This window comes from Nesoenas mayeri, assembly GCF_963082525.1.
Source record: "Nesoenas mayeri genome assembly, chromosome: 17".
Classification (NCBI taxonomy): Eukaryota; Metazoa; Chordata; class Aves; order Columbiformes; family Columbidae; genus Nesoenas; species Nesoenas mayeri.
In genome coordinates this window covers 1,204,492-1,220,944 of record NC_137565.1, presented here as the reverse complement: position 1 = coordinate 1,220,944, position 16,453 = coordinate 1,204,492, and the positions used below count along the sequence as shown (strand labels likewise).

General features: G+C 42.9%; 1 protein-coding gene across 1 annotated transcript in view; it reads right to left on the bottom strand.

The window, feature by feature from the left end:
• Positions 1-8,238: 8,238 nt before the first annotated feature.
• GALNT9 (polypeptide N-acetylgalactosaminyltransferase 9) overlaps positions 8,239-16,453 on the bottom strand; it is a gene marked incomplete at both ends in the record, with an annotated part of 95,964 nt that continues 87,749 nt past the window's right edge. The window contains 4 exons of the mRNA XM_080355186.1: positions 8,239-8,385; positions 8,977-9,144; positions 13,305-13,400; positions 15,515-15,652. Coding sequence (XP_080211312.1) covers positions 8,239-8,385; positions 8,977-9,144; positions 13,305-13,400; positions 15,515-15,652 — 549 coding nt within the window. The remainder of the gene's footprint in view (positions 8,386-8,976; positions 9,145-13,304; positions 13,401-15,514; positions 15,653-16,453) is intronic.

Below are 16,453 nucleotides of genomic sequence, written 5' to 3'. Positions count from 1 at the left end.
ACAGCCTGAACATCTTGCTAATTGCTTTTTAATACAAACCCATCAGCCTCGCAATAAAAAGAGCAGTTTCCGAAGTTCAAGCAGATCAATGTGCTGTTTCGTTTCCCCCTTCCTACTGGTAGGTGGCACCACTTTCTGCGGGGAACGTCAATGCTTGAAGTACACGCAGAATTTCAATAGCTTTTGGCAAACGTTTGACTGCTGACACACCACAGCACCAACCTGTGTGTGTTCTGGAGGTCTGACAGCAGATTATGCAGATTTCACTGTAATAAACTGCAAAAGCAGAAAAACCTCTCCTGAATCCTGTTTGAAATATCTTTATTAAAGCTCAGTTATTCATGTAGGGAACCCAGGGCCTGATGGCTTTGTGACCCTGTATGTCGGGTTACGCTTTCCAGACTGCACAGGGCAGCTCGGGCTCTCACGTTCAACTCCCATTTTCCAGTTCAAGGAAATCCCAATGTGCCTTGTCCTTCCCATATTGTCCCATAACTTCAAGTTACAACACTAAAACACAACCTTTCATTTGCCCCACCTGGCCCATCCAAGGCAGGGTGGTATCTTACTCCATTGTCAGCAAGACCGTGGCCATTGGGAAGTTCTGTTTGGCTTTTCTAAAACAAATACCAGATTTTTAAAAATGGCACATCCTGTCTAACGAATATCATGGTAATTTAGTGGCCACACATTTACCTGTAAGTTCTGCAAGTGGCAGAATTCTTTTGTTAATTAGAAAGGTTTATTTTTCCAACACAGGTCATCTACATTAGATACACATCTGAAACAAACAAACAAACAACAAACCACCCACCAAAAAAAACTCCAAACAAACAACAAACAAACAAAATCAACCAACCAAAAAACCCCCAAACAAAGAACAAGAAAAAGAGAAATGATACAATTACCTTTGGGAAATAGGGTGATAGAAGAAGGCGGGAACAGTCTAAAGGGAAAGCCAGAGAAAACGGTTAACCGATAAAGCTGATCTTATGACAAGAAAAACACAGTCCAGAAATTGTTCCATTAAATTTGCATGAAAAGAGTTGAGTTTGGTGCTTTTAGTGAGATAATTTCTTGTATTTGTTCGCAGTTCTGGCATAAAGACATTTTGTTTAACTTGTTTTACCTCGACATTACACACAGGGAAATACCTCAGTCCTTATTTTCTTGTTTTAAAGTCAATATAACCAGTCAGGATGCAAAGGTATCGACTAACACAGGTGCTCAGCTGCACCACAGTAACCACCCACAGCCGAAACGAAACAGGGACCGAGCTGCGTTCACGATACTCATTCTGCACAGTGAAAATCCGAGACTCGGGATAACTCCTGTAGTACAACTGTTGTCAGATGCAGAACTGCTAACAAAATATTTACACGAACCTAGTTTTGTTGGATGTTATTCACTGAACATTCATTTTAACAAGCATATGGTACCTTAAAGGTGACATTTCTCATTCTCAGAAATGCTGGCTTGATTATAATAGGAAATTAAATCTACAGAATACCTAAGATAGCAACAGAGCCACACTTCTGCAGAGTCCTCAGTGTGGGTTTGCAAAAGAAATGTCTCCCTTTAAAGCAGGCTGGTCCTGGAGCCGGCGCTGGGTACGTTCACTGCGGCCGTGTCCGGCTGTTCCGCTGAGCCCGCTTGTGCCCTGTCCCAGCTGAAGGCTCCAGGCAACCCCTCCTGCGGGAAAACCAGCACCCAAGAGCTGCTCCTGGACCCGGGCGGTCCCCGTCCTGCGGAACCCGGGGCAGAGGAAGCCGGTGCACGGGGTGTCACGCAGCTCATTCACCCGGAGCACCGGAGCGCAGGAGCCGGGCGCTCGGAGAGGTGTCCCGTCCCAGTCGCACAGCGTGACCGGTTACCAGGCAGGAGGAGCAGGGCAGGGAGCTCTTTCTGGCAGAATGAAAGATGGTGTCGGATCCTTTCGCAGATGTTCTCTGCTCTTTGATCACAAATTGCAATCTTTTTGCATGTACACTAACAGTGGACAAGCAGCCTGAGATCCAAACCCATGTTGAAACCAGTCCTGTATGCTTTATACTGCTGAGCAGCTCAGGAACCCCATCAGTTCTCACCCTGCTATCACCCCATCCAATGTATGACACAGAGCATCTGCTTGTGCTTTTATCAAGTTGTTTGCTAGTGACACAAAAAAAGCATGACAGTCAGCTCCAAAATGTATTTTAAAACATGATGACAGAGGTCAAACTAAGAAGGGTGTTAAAAAAGAGCTGACAACAGTCATTCGCAGTTTTTCACCATAAGAGAACTACAGGGCATCCTATGGGATGAAAAGCAGAGATACTGACTCGCACCACTTGTGCTGTTTAGTACAATGGAATGTGACATCCAGGGGCGTAAGATTAGATACATAGAGGCCCGCAGTAGTTATTAAATCGAATGGTTGGGTTGGTGTGTATACCTCTGGCTTGGGAAGTCCTTACCTTTTGAAATTAGGGGGAGATAGATGATGAAAGGATCATTCTGCATTTTCCCTATCTCCTATTTCATTCTTCTAAACATCAGTTATTGGCTGTGCTCAATGACGAGGCGCTGGGCTGTGTAGGCTCCTGGTAGAAGCATGACAGTATAGGAGGGAGTTCACAAGTGCTTCATATCCCCTTTCTATTGCCTTTGGGCAGACAAAAGTGACTTCAGAAGCAGAAAAAACCAATCGAGTCAATAGCAATATCATCAGTTGCACCAGCCCAGGTCCATAGGGGGTATAAATTACTAGAGTTCCCACAACTTCCCCGGCTGCAGCAGAGCGGTGACGTTTCTGTCATCTGCAAACCTGCCTTCTGTCAGGGCACAGGGTGTCCTTCTGTTCCTGGTATTAATTTGGGAGCTGTGAGCTGCTCTGTTTCTTGGTTGTGTTCTTTAGAACAGTAACACATCAATGACACATCAATGACGTTTGAATTGCTAAAACATGGGCCCGGTGCAAAAGTCCCGAAAAGAGAATACTTTCATCAGCAGCTTCCTGGCTGTGGTTCAATAGCATATTTTTCCCCATGGTTCAGTAATTCTAGGAATGGTGATTGCAAGGTCAGAATTTTTCTAGGGGATTTTTTAATCTCTGTTTGAACGCTTCTCGCGGAGCACTCACCGCTCCCATGGGGCTGTACAAGAGCAGAGCTGCTGTTGCTGTGGGTCGGTGCCTGCGGGTGTTACCGAGGGTGCCTTTGTACCGAACAGGACCAGCCACCTGCAGGACGACCTTGTACTGCTGGTACACTCAGCTCTTCTAGTTCCCCTTTGTACAAAAGCTTTGAATTTTAATACAAGGTGTCCAAATGTACAAGAATAAAAATGCACCTCATGTCAGCAGTAAAATGCATAGTAATTTATTAACTTCTTAAGTGTAAATACAAACCGATTCGATGATGTGTCACATAATGAAAAATTATTTGCAGCCACAACTTGCATTCTAGTTGCTGTATTATTTTTTTTAATTTAACTTATTACAAAGAGTCTGAAACTGTGCAATACTTGTTGGTGGCCAATAGAAAACTGTATCCCTATGAAAAGTAACAAGTACTTGTACACATCTGCTCTTGATTCAGAAATTCTGTTCTTCAAAATCCCGTTGCCACAAATTGCTTCACTGGTGTGTTTATAAGTATCCTTGGCCAAATAAAACAGCTTTTACATAGGGCAACTCACAACCTCAATACCTTTAGTCAGATATCATTGACCCTTTTGTATTGTAAGTCGATGTGTTTAGTGAAACCATTCAGAAATCCATTACAGTTTACTGAAGAGGTCACAGTATATCTCGTTTTCTAATGCCACTGGTGGCTGGGACTTCGCAGCTGGAGTCTTCCCATGGCATAAGCATCCCAGTCCTCTATAGGGGCAAGAGAACCTGAAGCCAATTCATTGCATTTTTTTAGAAGATGTAAATATTGATGCACTTTGTGCCAAATTCACTGAGCATTATTAACTCTATAATTTCAGTATTTATTCCTCAGGTTCCCTCAGGTAAGCAGACGCTGTCTCACAGAACGCACTGTGTGTTGGCATGGCAAGAATAACCTTGTTGCCACAGGAAGCTATACATGCACAATGCATATACTGCAGTAGATCACGGTGCCAATTCATGTATTTTTTATGCATTCAGTAATTACAGCTCTCACCTTAAACCCACTAATTTCACATGTGAAAAAACCCCACATTGTATCTGCAAAATACCATGTAGAGGCACACACTACAGTGGTCTCCTCAACAGGTACTCCTGATGACCACTACAAAAATCTGTCAAGTCTGGGATACTTTCCAGAGAGAACATAATATCAAGTTTACTTTGGTGGCATCCAGATCCAGAGACATGCGGAGACCTGGTCATTCCTTGGTTTCTACCCAGCTTGTTGGATAGTTCTTCTCATTGGCAATGGCCTCACTAGTGCCTTGGATTAGCAATAAGAAGCAGGCAGTAAAAATAAGAGCAGTCAAAATTGGATCATCATTGCTAGAAACATTTTCAATTAAGCACATTCCTACAGTTGTTCTTCCTCCTAAAGCCCTTCAGGAAAAACAAGCAGCCAACCAACCAACCAACCAAGCCCACGCCACACAAAGGTATTTGTGTCCTAACCGAATAATAAGATGCCAAACTCCCTCTGAACTCCAACTTCTATTAAAGTTCTTCTTACGACCCAACTCATTGGGTCCCGAAACAGGCCATAATTTGCTTCAGTATGGCTGTTAATGAACCGTTTCAAATGAATACTGGATACTGAAGGAATTACATGCTGTGTAATTGATCTGAAGAACAGATTAGGACTGGTGCTGTTTCATTAAATCTTATTAGCTTTGGCTTAAATACTTAAAATTGCAGCTGTCCTGTGTCAGATGGATTACACCCCCTGTCACACGGCAAGTGAGGTTTTCATCTACTAGACCAAAGGTTTGAAAAAGCAGCAGAGCGATGTAAAGAAATACAAACAAAGGACTGCGAAGCCCTGGTTTTCAGACACACCAAGCCCCGAACCACTCACTGAAATGAGTGAGTTCAACCCATTCGGAATACGGATGAAGCCCCGTTGCTTGTTTCCATTTTGTGTCTAAGATCACTGCGGTGGATCCAGGGTTGTGCTTTCTGGGTGTGGAACGGCCCTGCAGAGTTCTGGTGCCTCATGGATGAGCACAACATCGATCTTGATGTAACTGCAGGGAATCCGCTGGTTTTCAACACCCTTGTCAGCTCTTCATTCCAAGTTATGTCCCCGGCGGTCACTGTGCCCCAGGACACTGAGCCAGCAGAGCCAGACTGGACTGAGCAACAAACCCATTGATCAAGCCAAGAATCAATTCAGCTCAGAAAACAGTTTATATCTCTCAAAGGAGAAGGGGCCCTTTTCCCCACAGGACGCAAACTAATTTTTAGGGATCTTGACATGCTTACACAAGTATTTTTCTAACCAGTTTGCCTTTGACAGCAATGTACCACGCTTGATGTTCGTTCTTACCTTCTATTCTCTGTCCTACGACCTAGTATTTAACTCCATAATCTCCTCAATTAAACAAAATAGCAACTGAAGATTTTGATCTCAATTTCCTCAACAAGGCATATTACATGATATTGAATACTTTTCCTAATATCTGGACTGCTGCACTGTGAGAAGCAAGACTGACAATTTGAAACAGCATTAAGCAGGACTTAGGGGTGAAATATTGACAAAAGACCCATAGACTTTGTTTCAAACAGGTAATACTCCAGGCTTTTAAAATTATTATTTCTTTTATGAGAGAATATTTAAGACCCTCTCACATGCAGAGTCACCATGTTAATACCACAGCCACAGCTGCACTTCATACAGATAAGGACTAAAGTAAAAATAATCCAACAGATGTTTTTCAAATATAATAAATTATTTCAGTAAATCTTACAAAAATGGCAATCGTAGAAAATACCAGCGCCACTTTGAAGAGTCATTTCAATCCTTTTACATTATTCTGTAAATCTCAGAGGCATTTAACGGACACAAAAACCTGCTTTTCTTCTTATACTGAGAGCCTGGTTGTTGCAAACCTACAGCCCACGGGCCCCGCACGCACAGCGCGCCAGGACCGCCCACCCTCACCCGCACCACGGGGCCACATCCAGGCGCTGGGCGCGGGGCTCTGGGAACGCGCAGCAGCAAGATCCCAAGGAAAACACAGTCACACTTGTCATGGTGGTATCATAGTGAAGGGTTGTTGGTCTTGCTTTAAATCCTTGCCAGTAAGTGCACATCTATCTGGGCTTCTCAGCTCCAAAGCTCCTAAACAGCAAATGCAACACTCTTTAAAGATAGTAAACCTAAATCCTGGTGTTCCTCCAGATATGCAGCCTTCCTTTTCCATTTACTCGGGATCTAAGAGGATTGCTGCCCCACTGCTGACCAAGGATCAAGTGCAGATTGCAATTTAAGACATGGGGATTAAAAAAAGGCATAACCAGATGCATGTACCATTAATAAAAGTCAGCTGTTAGCCACAAACAAACTCCAGGAGAACCGGCTTTGGGTGCCATCTTACAGACTCTGCTTCAAAAATAAAATTGGGGTAAAATATAATGATATGCTCTCCGGATACCAACCAAGAGTTGACAAGAACTGATGGATTATGTATGTTAAAAGTAAATATTTTATTACATATCATGCCCTTGAAGAATTAACTTTGTTTCCAGTTGATTTTGTTCAGCATGCCTTGAAATAGGAATGGCTAAAACTCCTCAAGAAACAGATCACCATATTCATGGTACTGCAGTGTCTGCAATTACCTGTTTTCCCAGCTCAGTAAAACAAAGCTTTTTGTTTAAAATTGCTATAAAATATTAAACGGTGAAGTGCACAGATACCATGGGTGTCTCTCCTTCAGTGTGACCACATCTTCCGTGATGAAGAGCTCTGTGCCGCAGCCCCTGATCCAGCGCCCGCTGCCCTTGCCAGTGGCACCGGCTGGGACAGCCCTGGGACGCGCCACGAACCACGTCACTCCATCCATGTTCACAAAGACGCTGTCAACAGGCCAACTGCACTAAAATAGTTCTATTCCAGAGTAACAGCACTTACATACGCTGCCTAGTTCTTCTCTAATTTGCCCTCTTATCACTAGCTTTTACTTTGTTTTTCAAATACTGAAAATGCCTCGTTGGTTTGTTCAGGAATTTGTCTAAACGGTGCTCACGAAGCGTGTTTGCTCACATTGGACGTTTTCACAGGACGGGTAACAAAATGGAAGATTCAAATTGCTAAATTCCACAGATGGCACCTAAATCATTTCACATATTTTGAGACATAACGAGGGTCCAGATTGCAGGCAGCCGCTGGAACACACCAGGGTGCCCCTGCCCTGCGCGTGGAGCCTTGGACTCGTGTCCAGGGCTGGGGCCAGCCCTGGCCTTGAGAAATCCACCCATCTACTGGGACATTTACTGCCTCCAAAGAGTTAAATATGCAAGTGCTATATTGTGATGCTTTTACAGCCAAGAAATGTAAAATGTGGCAATGTAATGGAGCATGTGGCTATTTTACCTATTCAACATTTACCTGTGTCTAACTAGAAGAGGTCTCTAAAATGCCGCCTTTTAGCAGCTTGAAGGTTGAGAACCACCTGTAAACATTTGTGGAACAGTCTCTATCTAGAATTAGAGACTCCTAAACAATCAACCTTGGAATTTTTCATATATATTATATTTCCAGTGTTATTTACAGATCATCTTGTTTAGTACAATGAACCAGACATGCTGAAAAGGTATGATTTTTCAAGTCCCCTTTTATATGAAGTACAATAAAAAAGGCACATGATTATTCACCGTAGGAGTTGTGCACCAGTCAATAACTTAAAGCTAAAAAGCTACCCATCAGAGAATTCTCTTTATGAGGCAGTATTGGGATCTCTCCCTTCAACTCATCATAGAAACATCTGTCTATCAATTCCTTCAGGAGAGCTTAAGGAACCCACTTTTCTGTTGTGTTCCGGTGTTCCAACAATTTCCAAATCAACAGAAGACTCTTGTTATGCTTTCCAGGTCATCTACCAAAGCAAGGAAGAGTCAAATAGGGCATGAGTGTGTCTGCTTTCCTTTTTCTTCTCTTCCTCCTTTGAATGCCCAGCTATGGAGGACTTTTGACAGCCAAGTCCTGTTCAAACTAATTTGCTTTAAGACAAATGCCTTGCAAGATATGGCACACTGAGCAATGGACGACGGCAGGAGAGGCGGCTTCTCAGCCCCAGCAGTCAATGTCGACCATGTTTGATCCAGTTTCTAATCATCCATTTTTGCCCCGAGCACCTTTGTACAACCAATCTGAGCCCAAAATTTGCATCTTTTGACATTTCCACTTCTAGACAGCGGCCAGTGTCTCTGCTGATGATTGGACCATTCTGAGAAAAATAAATTAAATAAGGATTAGAAGAAGGAATAGAAAATGTGAACATACTAGAAGAAATACGGTGCTAGACCTGTAAATCCTTAGAAAGGATTATAAAATGCCTGGAACATTCTGTATATATCAAGTGATAAAAGTCCCTAGCAAGTGCTAGAAATTCCTAGGAGGAGCTAAATAACCCACACAAAGTGCCAAAACCATTCCTTGATAACGGTAGATTTAGCAGCTGCTAGAAAATTCCCCAGAAATCACTAGAAAATCTCTAAAAAGCACTAGAGAACCACTACAGTCCCCAAGAGACAGGAAATCACAGAAACTGTAAGAATGCCTTCAAAAGTGCCAGAAATTAATTGAAAGCTAGAAAGTGTAAAATCTTCAAAAGCATACCCCAAAATTCCTTAGTAGTCATATAAGAAAATTCTGGGATAACACACGACCTGTGGAAAACATACCCGACTATTTCTAGAAAGCAGAAGGGGGGATTCCCAGAATAGTCCTCTAGAGACGTCGTTTTTCCCCAGGCGCCCTCTGGAGCAGTATTCCTCCCACACCTTGTCTCTGCAAGGTTCCCTGAGCTCTCCCGTACCTGTGTGAAGTCCCAGAAGCGCTGTGCTGGCCTCAGGACATCTTCACACTTCTTCAGAGTGGGTGTCCGGCCCTTGCCGTCGTCCACGAGGCATTTGGAGTCGGGCAGGAAGGCGGTGGAGCCCAGCGGGCCCAGCTGCAGGACACCTTCCGAGCTGTAGCGCACCAGCTGCGGGAGAAAGGGAAGGGAAGGCTTGGACCACGGCCCTAGGAACCCTGAACACGGGACACAGCGCCAGCCTGGAGCTGCCTCCTCTGCCGGCGACACGTCCTCCTGTCCTCCTGTGTGGTGGGACCTTCCCAGTCTGGCACGCAGAATCATAAAATCATTTTGGCTGGAAGATCATCAAGTCCAACCATTAACCCAACACTGGCACTAAACCATATCCCTAAGAATCTCATCTAAATACCTCCAGGGAGGGTGACTCCACCACTGCCCTGGGCAGCCTGTTCCAACACCCAATAACTCTTTCCATGAAGAAATTTTTCCAAATATCCAACCTAAACCTCTCTGGTGCAATCTGAGGCCATTTCCTCTTGTCCTATCGCTTGTTCCTTGGGAGAAGAGACCAACCCTCTCCATGCGCCAACCTCCTTCCAGGCAGTTCAGAGATCAGAAGGTCTCCCCTCAGCTCCTGTTCTCCAGCTGAACCCCCAGGTCCCTCAGCCGCTCCATCACACTTGTGCTCCAGCTTCTCACCAGCTCCGTTCCCTTCTCTCCACTCGCTCCATCACCTCAAGGCCTTTCTTGGCATGAGGGGCCCAAAACCACACACGGGATTCAAGATGCAGCCTCCATGGCACATGCTGCTCAAGGGCAAAGCTTGGGAGAGTTGTTTTCCCAACACAGGGTCTCTCACAGGACACAACGTTCCCTTCTTCCACACCTCCCCTCCCTGCCCTAGTGTCACTGCCAAAGGGCAATCAAGAAAGTGAAGTCATCAATATGGAAATCAAAGCCACTCAGCAGGAATTGATTTGACAAGGACACGATGTCAATTTGCCATGCAGTTTGTTCTTAAGAGCTCTGTTAGAGGCTATTGATAGCAACAAGTCTAATTAGTTTTTGTAGATAAACGCTACTGAAAAAATCCGACCATGCAACCAGTATCCAGAGATAGGAGAGGGAAAAAATTGAAATCATGCGGGAAATAATGGATTTGTTAGCACGCGCTTCAGGCCCACATAATAAAGAATCACACTCTGATATTGCAGTTTTGTCTGGGGCTTAACTGTTCTGCAATTTAGTGATGTAGTAAAAGCTACTGGCTGTAATTAGAGGCTTCAGGTGAGAGCCATTTATTATTTTAGAGGTGCTTTTTTTTTAATAAAGAGATCTAAGCATGCACAACAATTCATGTTAATTTTTACTGCAGGGAACAAAGTTTTTCCTATGGACACACAGACACACCGGGGACCTAGGAAATTTCTTGCAACCTAAGAAGCCACTGAAGAGCTGCTGGGTGACATTGGGCCTGGAGAACACAATCCTGATGAAGGAAGCTTGATTTTAGACCCTTTATTCTACCTCCTCCAGATCTGAAAGTGAACTTAAACCGGTGCAAAAGCTTGTCTGGATATTCCTAACTGTTGGCTTGCACTGACCTAGCTCAACTCAAATCCATTAAGCTAAATTGATGTAAACTCAGCCTAAATGCATTCCAGAGCATCCAGGAAATAGCTTGTCCCTGTTTGAATAAAAAAAATTAAAAAGCTGATGTCATTGAAAAGATGTGATTTATCATGGTAAAAATGGGCTTGAGAATACACACAGGGAACAGTGTTTTGTTGCTGGAGCTGTAATGGTAGAGGGGTTTTATTTTTCACCGGTATGCAGGACAGCACCATTCAGGGGTGTGCGTATGCAGGGAAATAGAAGGGTACGCAGAAGAAAAGAACATTTTGTCACAGATGAACAATAATCTTATTCCTAACTCTGCTTTCTTTAAACACTTAACAGACTCCTGCTGGTTTCAGTGGAACTATATATATATATGTACACTAAAATCGGTGGTAATTTCCTTGTCAAAATTGAAGTGTATGAAAAGCAAACAAGACTGTAGCTGAATAGCGAGAGGTAGGACACATCAAGCACCAGTGATAACCCAACTGGTGAAAATGAGTTCCATGGTTATATTCATTTATATTCAGTAGGTGTGTACAACTAACCCGAATCCCAACTCAGGGGGGTATTTTATGCCCTATGCTCGAGATGAAAAATGTCAAAAACTGAAAGCTAAACACAACAGACAACTGCGCTCACCAGGCTGATTAGAAGAAGGGCTTAAAAAAATGTTTATTTAATATATTAAAAGGCTTGCTGTCAACACCTTTCATGCTATGTGCTTGAATATCCTTGATTAGGGTTTATGCAGCTGTGGTTCTCATGTCCTCATACCAAATTAATTTTGTAAATTGTGGTGAGATGATAGAAGTTTTCCAGCTGTGTAATCATTAATTAACTTGGCTGCATTTGAGTGGCTCCAACTCATGCTTGGCTGTGAAATGCTCAGCTGAGATAAACTATCACCTCTGATCACCTCTGCCTGCTGCCGCTTGGTGTTTCTTACACAATGGAAAATTGTTCGTTCTTACTTCTTTTTTTTTAATTAAAAAAAGAGGAAAGTGCTGCAGGATGAGTTAGCAGATTCACTGTTTGCCTTTCTCATATTTTCATCATTCTCACATGGTTTGGGAAGAGTAATTTTCTATGTGCAGAGCTAGTAACGAAAGGGCTCTAGCTTGTGTCTGTAACGTGAAGTCTAGACCCAGCCTCCCAGGCTTTTCCAGAAGATGCAGATGGACAGGACACCGCAGACCTGTAGCACAAGTGAGCCAGAAGAGATTTAACCGGACACTTCACAAATTCAGCTTCTTGGGCAGTAAATACTTTGTGTATTTTGTTTGCACCTGAGAAGCACTGGCCAGTGTCCAGCCTAGACCCAGCAATTCTAAAGGCATCAACTACTAGCAATATATTTATATCTTACTAAAAGGAAAATCACCTGTTCCTTAATGGAAAAAATTGGGCAGAGCTGGATGCTGAGAGGTGAGATACTTTACACCTGAAAATGTCCCTGAAATGTACCAGGAAAAGCTGGGCTCACTGTGCTTCCTTCCAATACACTCACAGTGACTTACGCCCTCATCTAGTTTCTTCTTCTGGGAGTCAAAGCATGTTCTATGAAATAGGAGTCATGGAGGGAAATCAGTAGGTTAAGGACTTAAATTGCAAAATAAATTACAGTCAGAAGCATTTATTTCATTATTGTTCTCAGAGCTCGCACAACGATCGCAGATTAGAGCTTGCAAAGGGACTTTCTGAAAGGACGGAAATTTGCAACTTTCTGGTCAGAATTAGAATGGAGCGAGAGACTCAACTCTGAGTGCCTTGACATCTCCAGCTAGAGCCTTCTTGAAAAGCTCATTTACATTTAATTAAGCACCATTATTTAGTTACCATGCTCAGAGGCTGTTCCTTCCGCCTCTACCAGGAAAGTGCCAGTCAAGCGTTCCGTAACCATCCTGCCAAAGGCGGACGTTTTGTCAGTAGGAATCACTGTCTGTCTCACTTTGCCCTAATAAGGCATTGCTCTGCACCACCTTGCAATTAAGCACAACAGGTAACATTTATAATTCGTGACTCTTGTTATGCCTCCATGGTGATGAATGAGCCAGGACTCCCAGTCAATGGGAGTACGACTGAACTTCAGATAATTGTTAAACCTGTGATAAGGTCAGAGTTTGTTTCCGCATGCGAATATTCATTAATGTACTGTTGGTTCAGGTGGCACTTCACAAGAAACTACAATTGCATTTCAGAAGAAACTCAAGTCCTGGATTTAAATAATATCCAACTTGTATTCAAAAAACAAGTAACATCCCTATGAGCATGAAAAGAAGAAACGTCATTTTAAAATCTCCAGACGTCCATAAGAAAGTTATAATATGTACAGGGACCAATAAAAAAGAAATCTTCTCTTTTAGAAAAGCATTAAAAGATATTCTTAATTCCCTTTGAAGCTGATGTTAAATATGTGCTTAAGGTTTTGCCTGCTTGGGGAATCACAGCAGCAGGTTGCTGAATCATCTCTGCATAGGAGCCTATTGGACCAACAAACAGTTAATCTGAAGAGGTGCTATTCCTAGAACAAGTAACATCAACATGAGAAGAGCCGCTCACCCAAACAAACTGTCTAAATTCCAATATTTTCTTTCGCACCCCAGAAATACACTGCCAAACCCAACTCAAATGGACTGAATTACCCTTTCTTTTTTCCTGAAAATACTTTAAGTTTTCTCATTAACGATGGGATTTTAAGCACTTACCTGGGAGGACATTCCATGGCAGGGGTAGAGGATCGCCTTGTCATCCTCCTCGGCTCCCTGATCTAGGCAGTAGCCGCTGGCCTTGCTGTTACGCACCTGTAACCAGATCAGAAAAACACGGTTGTATTAGACATTCATTTGTACAACACAAGTCCAGTCTAGTTAAATCTCAGCCGCACTACAGCTATTGAAACTCCTAATATGTAAAACTGTCCTCTGAGAAGCACATTCTCCAGATATGGCAGGATGCCAATAAGGAACCTGCGCCAGGAAAAGCCGTTATTTGGACACCCTGCTGTCTTCACAGACCACGGGTCAGAGTTATATTTTCAGCAATTGCTCAAGGATCAAAACCCCTTAAAAATTCAGTATAAAAGACCCAGGCCAAGTTTTGCTCCAAATTACCCCTTGTGTATAGATAAACTTTGACTCTATATGTTAAGAGTGTGATGTAAACCAAACATCATAGGAACTACCCAGGACTGGTACAGGATGTTGCACCCTTTTATTTGCTCCTACTGCGTATATAAAAATAAAAAAGCATATGAAACAATCCTATTTGAATTGAGGCTATAGTATAGGGTTATGTACAGAAGTGGTGTAAAGCACATTGTAGTGAAAGGATGCGGCAACGAGGACCAGCGTTGGAAGGCTTTCAATACACTTGTGGTTTGGGTTCAGAGAACTGAGTCTAAAATCCCTGTGCTTCCCCAGACATCGAAAGGCTCCAGGTCTGTAAAACTGGGCTGGAGCTCCTGTGAAACTTCAGGCCTTTCTTTCTCTTCAGGGTAGAAATACTACACACATATTTTAGACACGACTTTTACAGGTATCTTAGTGAAAAAGTTATTTAGATGGACATTTTGAAACAGTCAACAGGTCAGTTTTGGTTTAGACTGTGAACAATTTGCTGTCCTGCCCAATAATACAGAGGTGTCCAAACAATCATTAAATAATCCTTCATATGACAGCACATGAGCGTCACAGAGATCAGATAAGGGGGCTCACCAGCAGTTAACTATCAGGACGTTTATTTTATGACTTGAGTACTATAAGGCTAAAGAAGATGAAGACAGCTTTATGACATGGCTTTAAACATGTGAATTGAGTCACCAGGAAATATATTTTTACTACTGTTTCAATCTGTTTCACATCTACTCAATACATGCATTTTCCTTTAAACCTGCTGAAATCCATATGTCTTTTCCTCCAGGAAAATAACCAGAAGAGAAGGTATTTAATAACAGGTTTGATGCTATTTGGGATGAAGTGTCTAGTTTTTTCATTATGGGCACGTAAGACTGAAAGGGACCGGTGCCAGTTTACACTGGCTACATGGCTTGTGTGGCTCCGTTTTATTATAAAGGTTAATGAATTAGATACTTGCATCATTAAACTTCCTGTGTGTCTCTAGAACCTTCATATGGCCACTCAACTGAAACAAAGAGCCCGGCTCGCTCACCGCCCACTGGAACTGGCACCATCACCATCACCATCATCACCATCACCACCACCATCACCATCACCATGCTGCCCGTGCTCTTTGCACTTCACAGCCGCCTCAGGCCTGACCCTTACTAATAGCTCCTGTTGAATTTATTACACGTCTTTCCTCAGTTACTGCCAGGGATAGATATATTAGGATGCAAAGTGATACTATGCAATAAAACTCACACTTTGCATCAATATCTGAAGTGCCTGACTTATATGAAGTCAATCAAATGGAACAGAAAGGAATAGTGTCCATTTCGTTGTCTTGTGTCAAAATATATTGCCTTTGGATTTAATTGTAGTTCATGTAGACAACTAAAACAGAATCTCAGAAACATTACGCAGCAGGAGAGCTCCTGGAACCTCGGCCCAGTTCACAGCCATTAGTGACAGCAGTCCATACATTACAGGCACATTATATAGATTTAAAGAGCTACAGAAGGTATGTCTGACTGCTTTAGAGATTGGAGTTGAGCATATGTGGGAGATGCGATTGGTTCATAGAAGAGAAATAACTGATCCAGAAAGCTGAAAGGAAACATCTCCACATTTCTGACAGGTTGGGATTCAGGGACCCGTCCACTCAGCTCCTCAGAGCAGCTGTTCCAAGGGACTCAGCACCGGGACACAGCTGGAGCTGGAAATCCATCCCCTGAGCACACAGACCTGAGACGGAGGACTGCTCGCAGCCGGGATGCATTTTCAAAGACATACAGTACCTCTCCATAAGTGACGGTGTTATTATACACCCTCATTTCAGGATAGACGTTCTCCAAGTACCACTTGAAACTCCGGCACTGCAGCCGCTGCCGTAGGGCTATTCTCTCAGAAACGTCTCCAAAGTCAACTCCAGGGTTCTACAAAGCAGAAATCAAGAAATCTCACTGCATTGACTTTATGAGTCTTTTATTTTAATTGAAACCCAACTGGAGCCCATTCTGTGTACCAAGCTGTGTTTTCCTTTCTTCTTTCTCAGTTTTAAGTAGCAGCTCATCAAGCAGCTGCTGTTGAGAACAGACAATAAATATTAATGAAAGTCAGTGGAAAAAGAAGGATAACGAACAAGCAAAAACCAGACATAAATCAAAATAAAAAGAATACAATAAGAGTGTTGTTATTTAGAGCAATTCTAAATGTTTGCAATCAAACCTGAACTCCTTTGCTTTCAGATTTGTGAGGAATTTAGGCGGTAATTCTGCTCAAAGATATGGCATCTTGATCACGGTTTACTCCAGTAATAGCCTTGGATATTCACAAATGTAAATGAGATCAAACAGGCCTGTTAGAACATCAAAGCAGAACTGCTCAAAAAGTCATTAAGCTCCATTAAACATTTGCTTAGACCAGCATTCAGTTTTTACTGGAACTGGAGCTCATTTGCAGACTTGAGCCATATAACGCAGTTAAACTCAAAACCTTCTTAGAATTCTACTTCAGAATTTAATTCATGTTTGATTCCAAATCCCATGAAAACATAGGCTGGAAGAGTCAACTCAACACGATCAAAATGAGCCATTTACAAAATGCCAGGTCCTGAGTTAGTCTGTTGATTTAAACCGTAATAAATCACAGTTCAACGTGAGAGTTACCTCATCTAAAAATCTTTTCCGACACCGTATGAACCGAATGGACTGGATCTGGGGAGTTCCGTGCGGCGC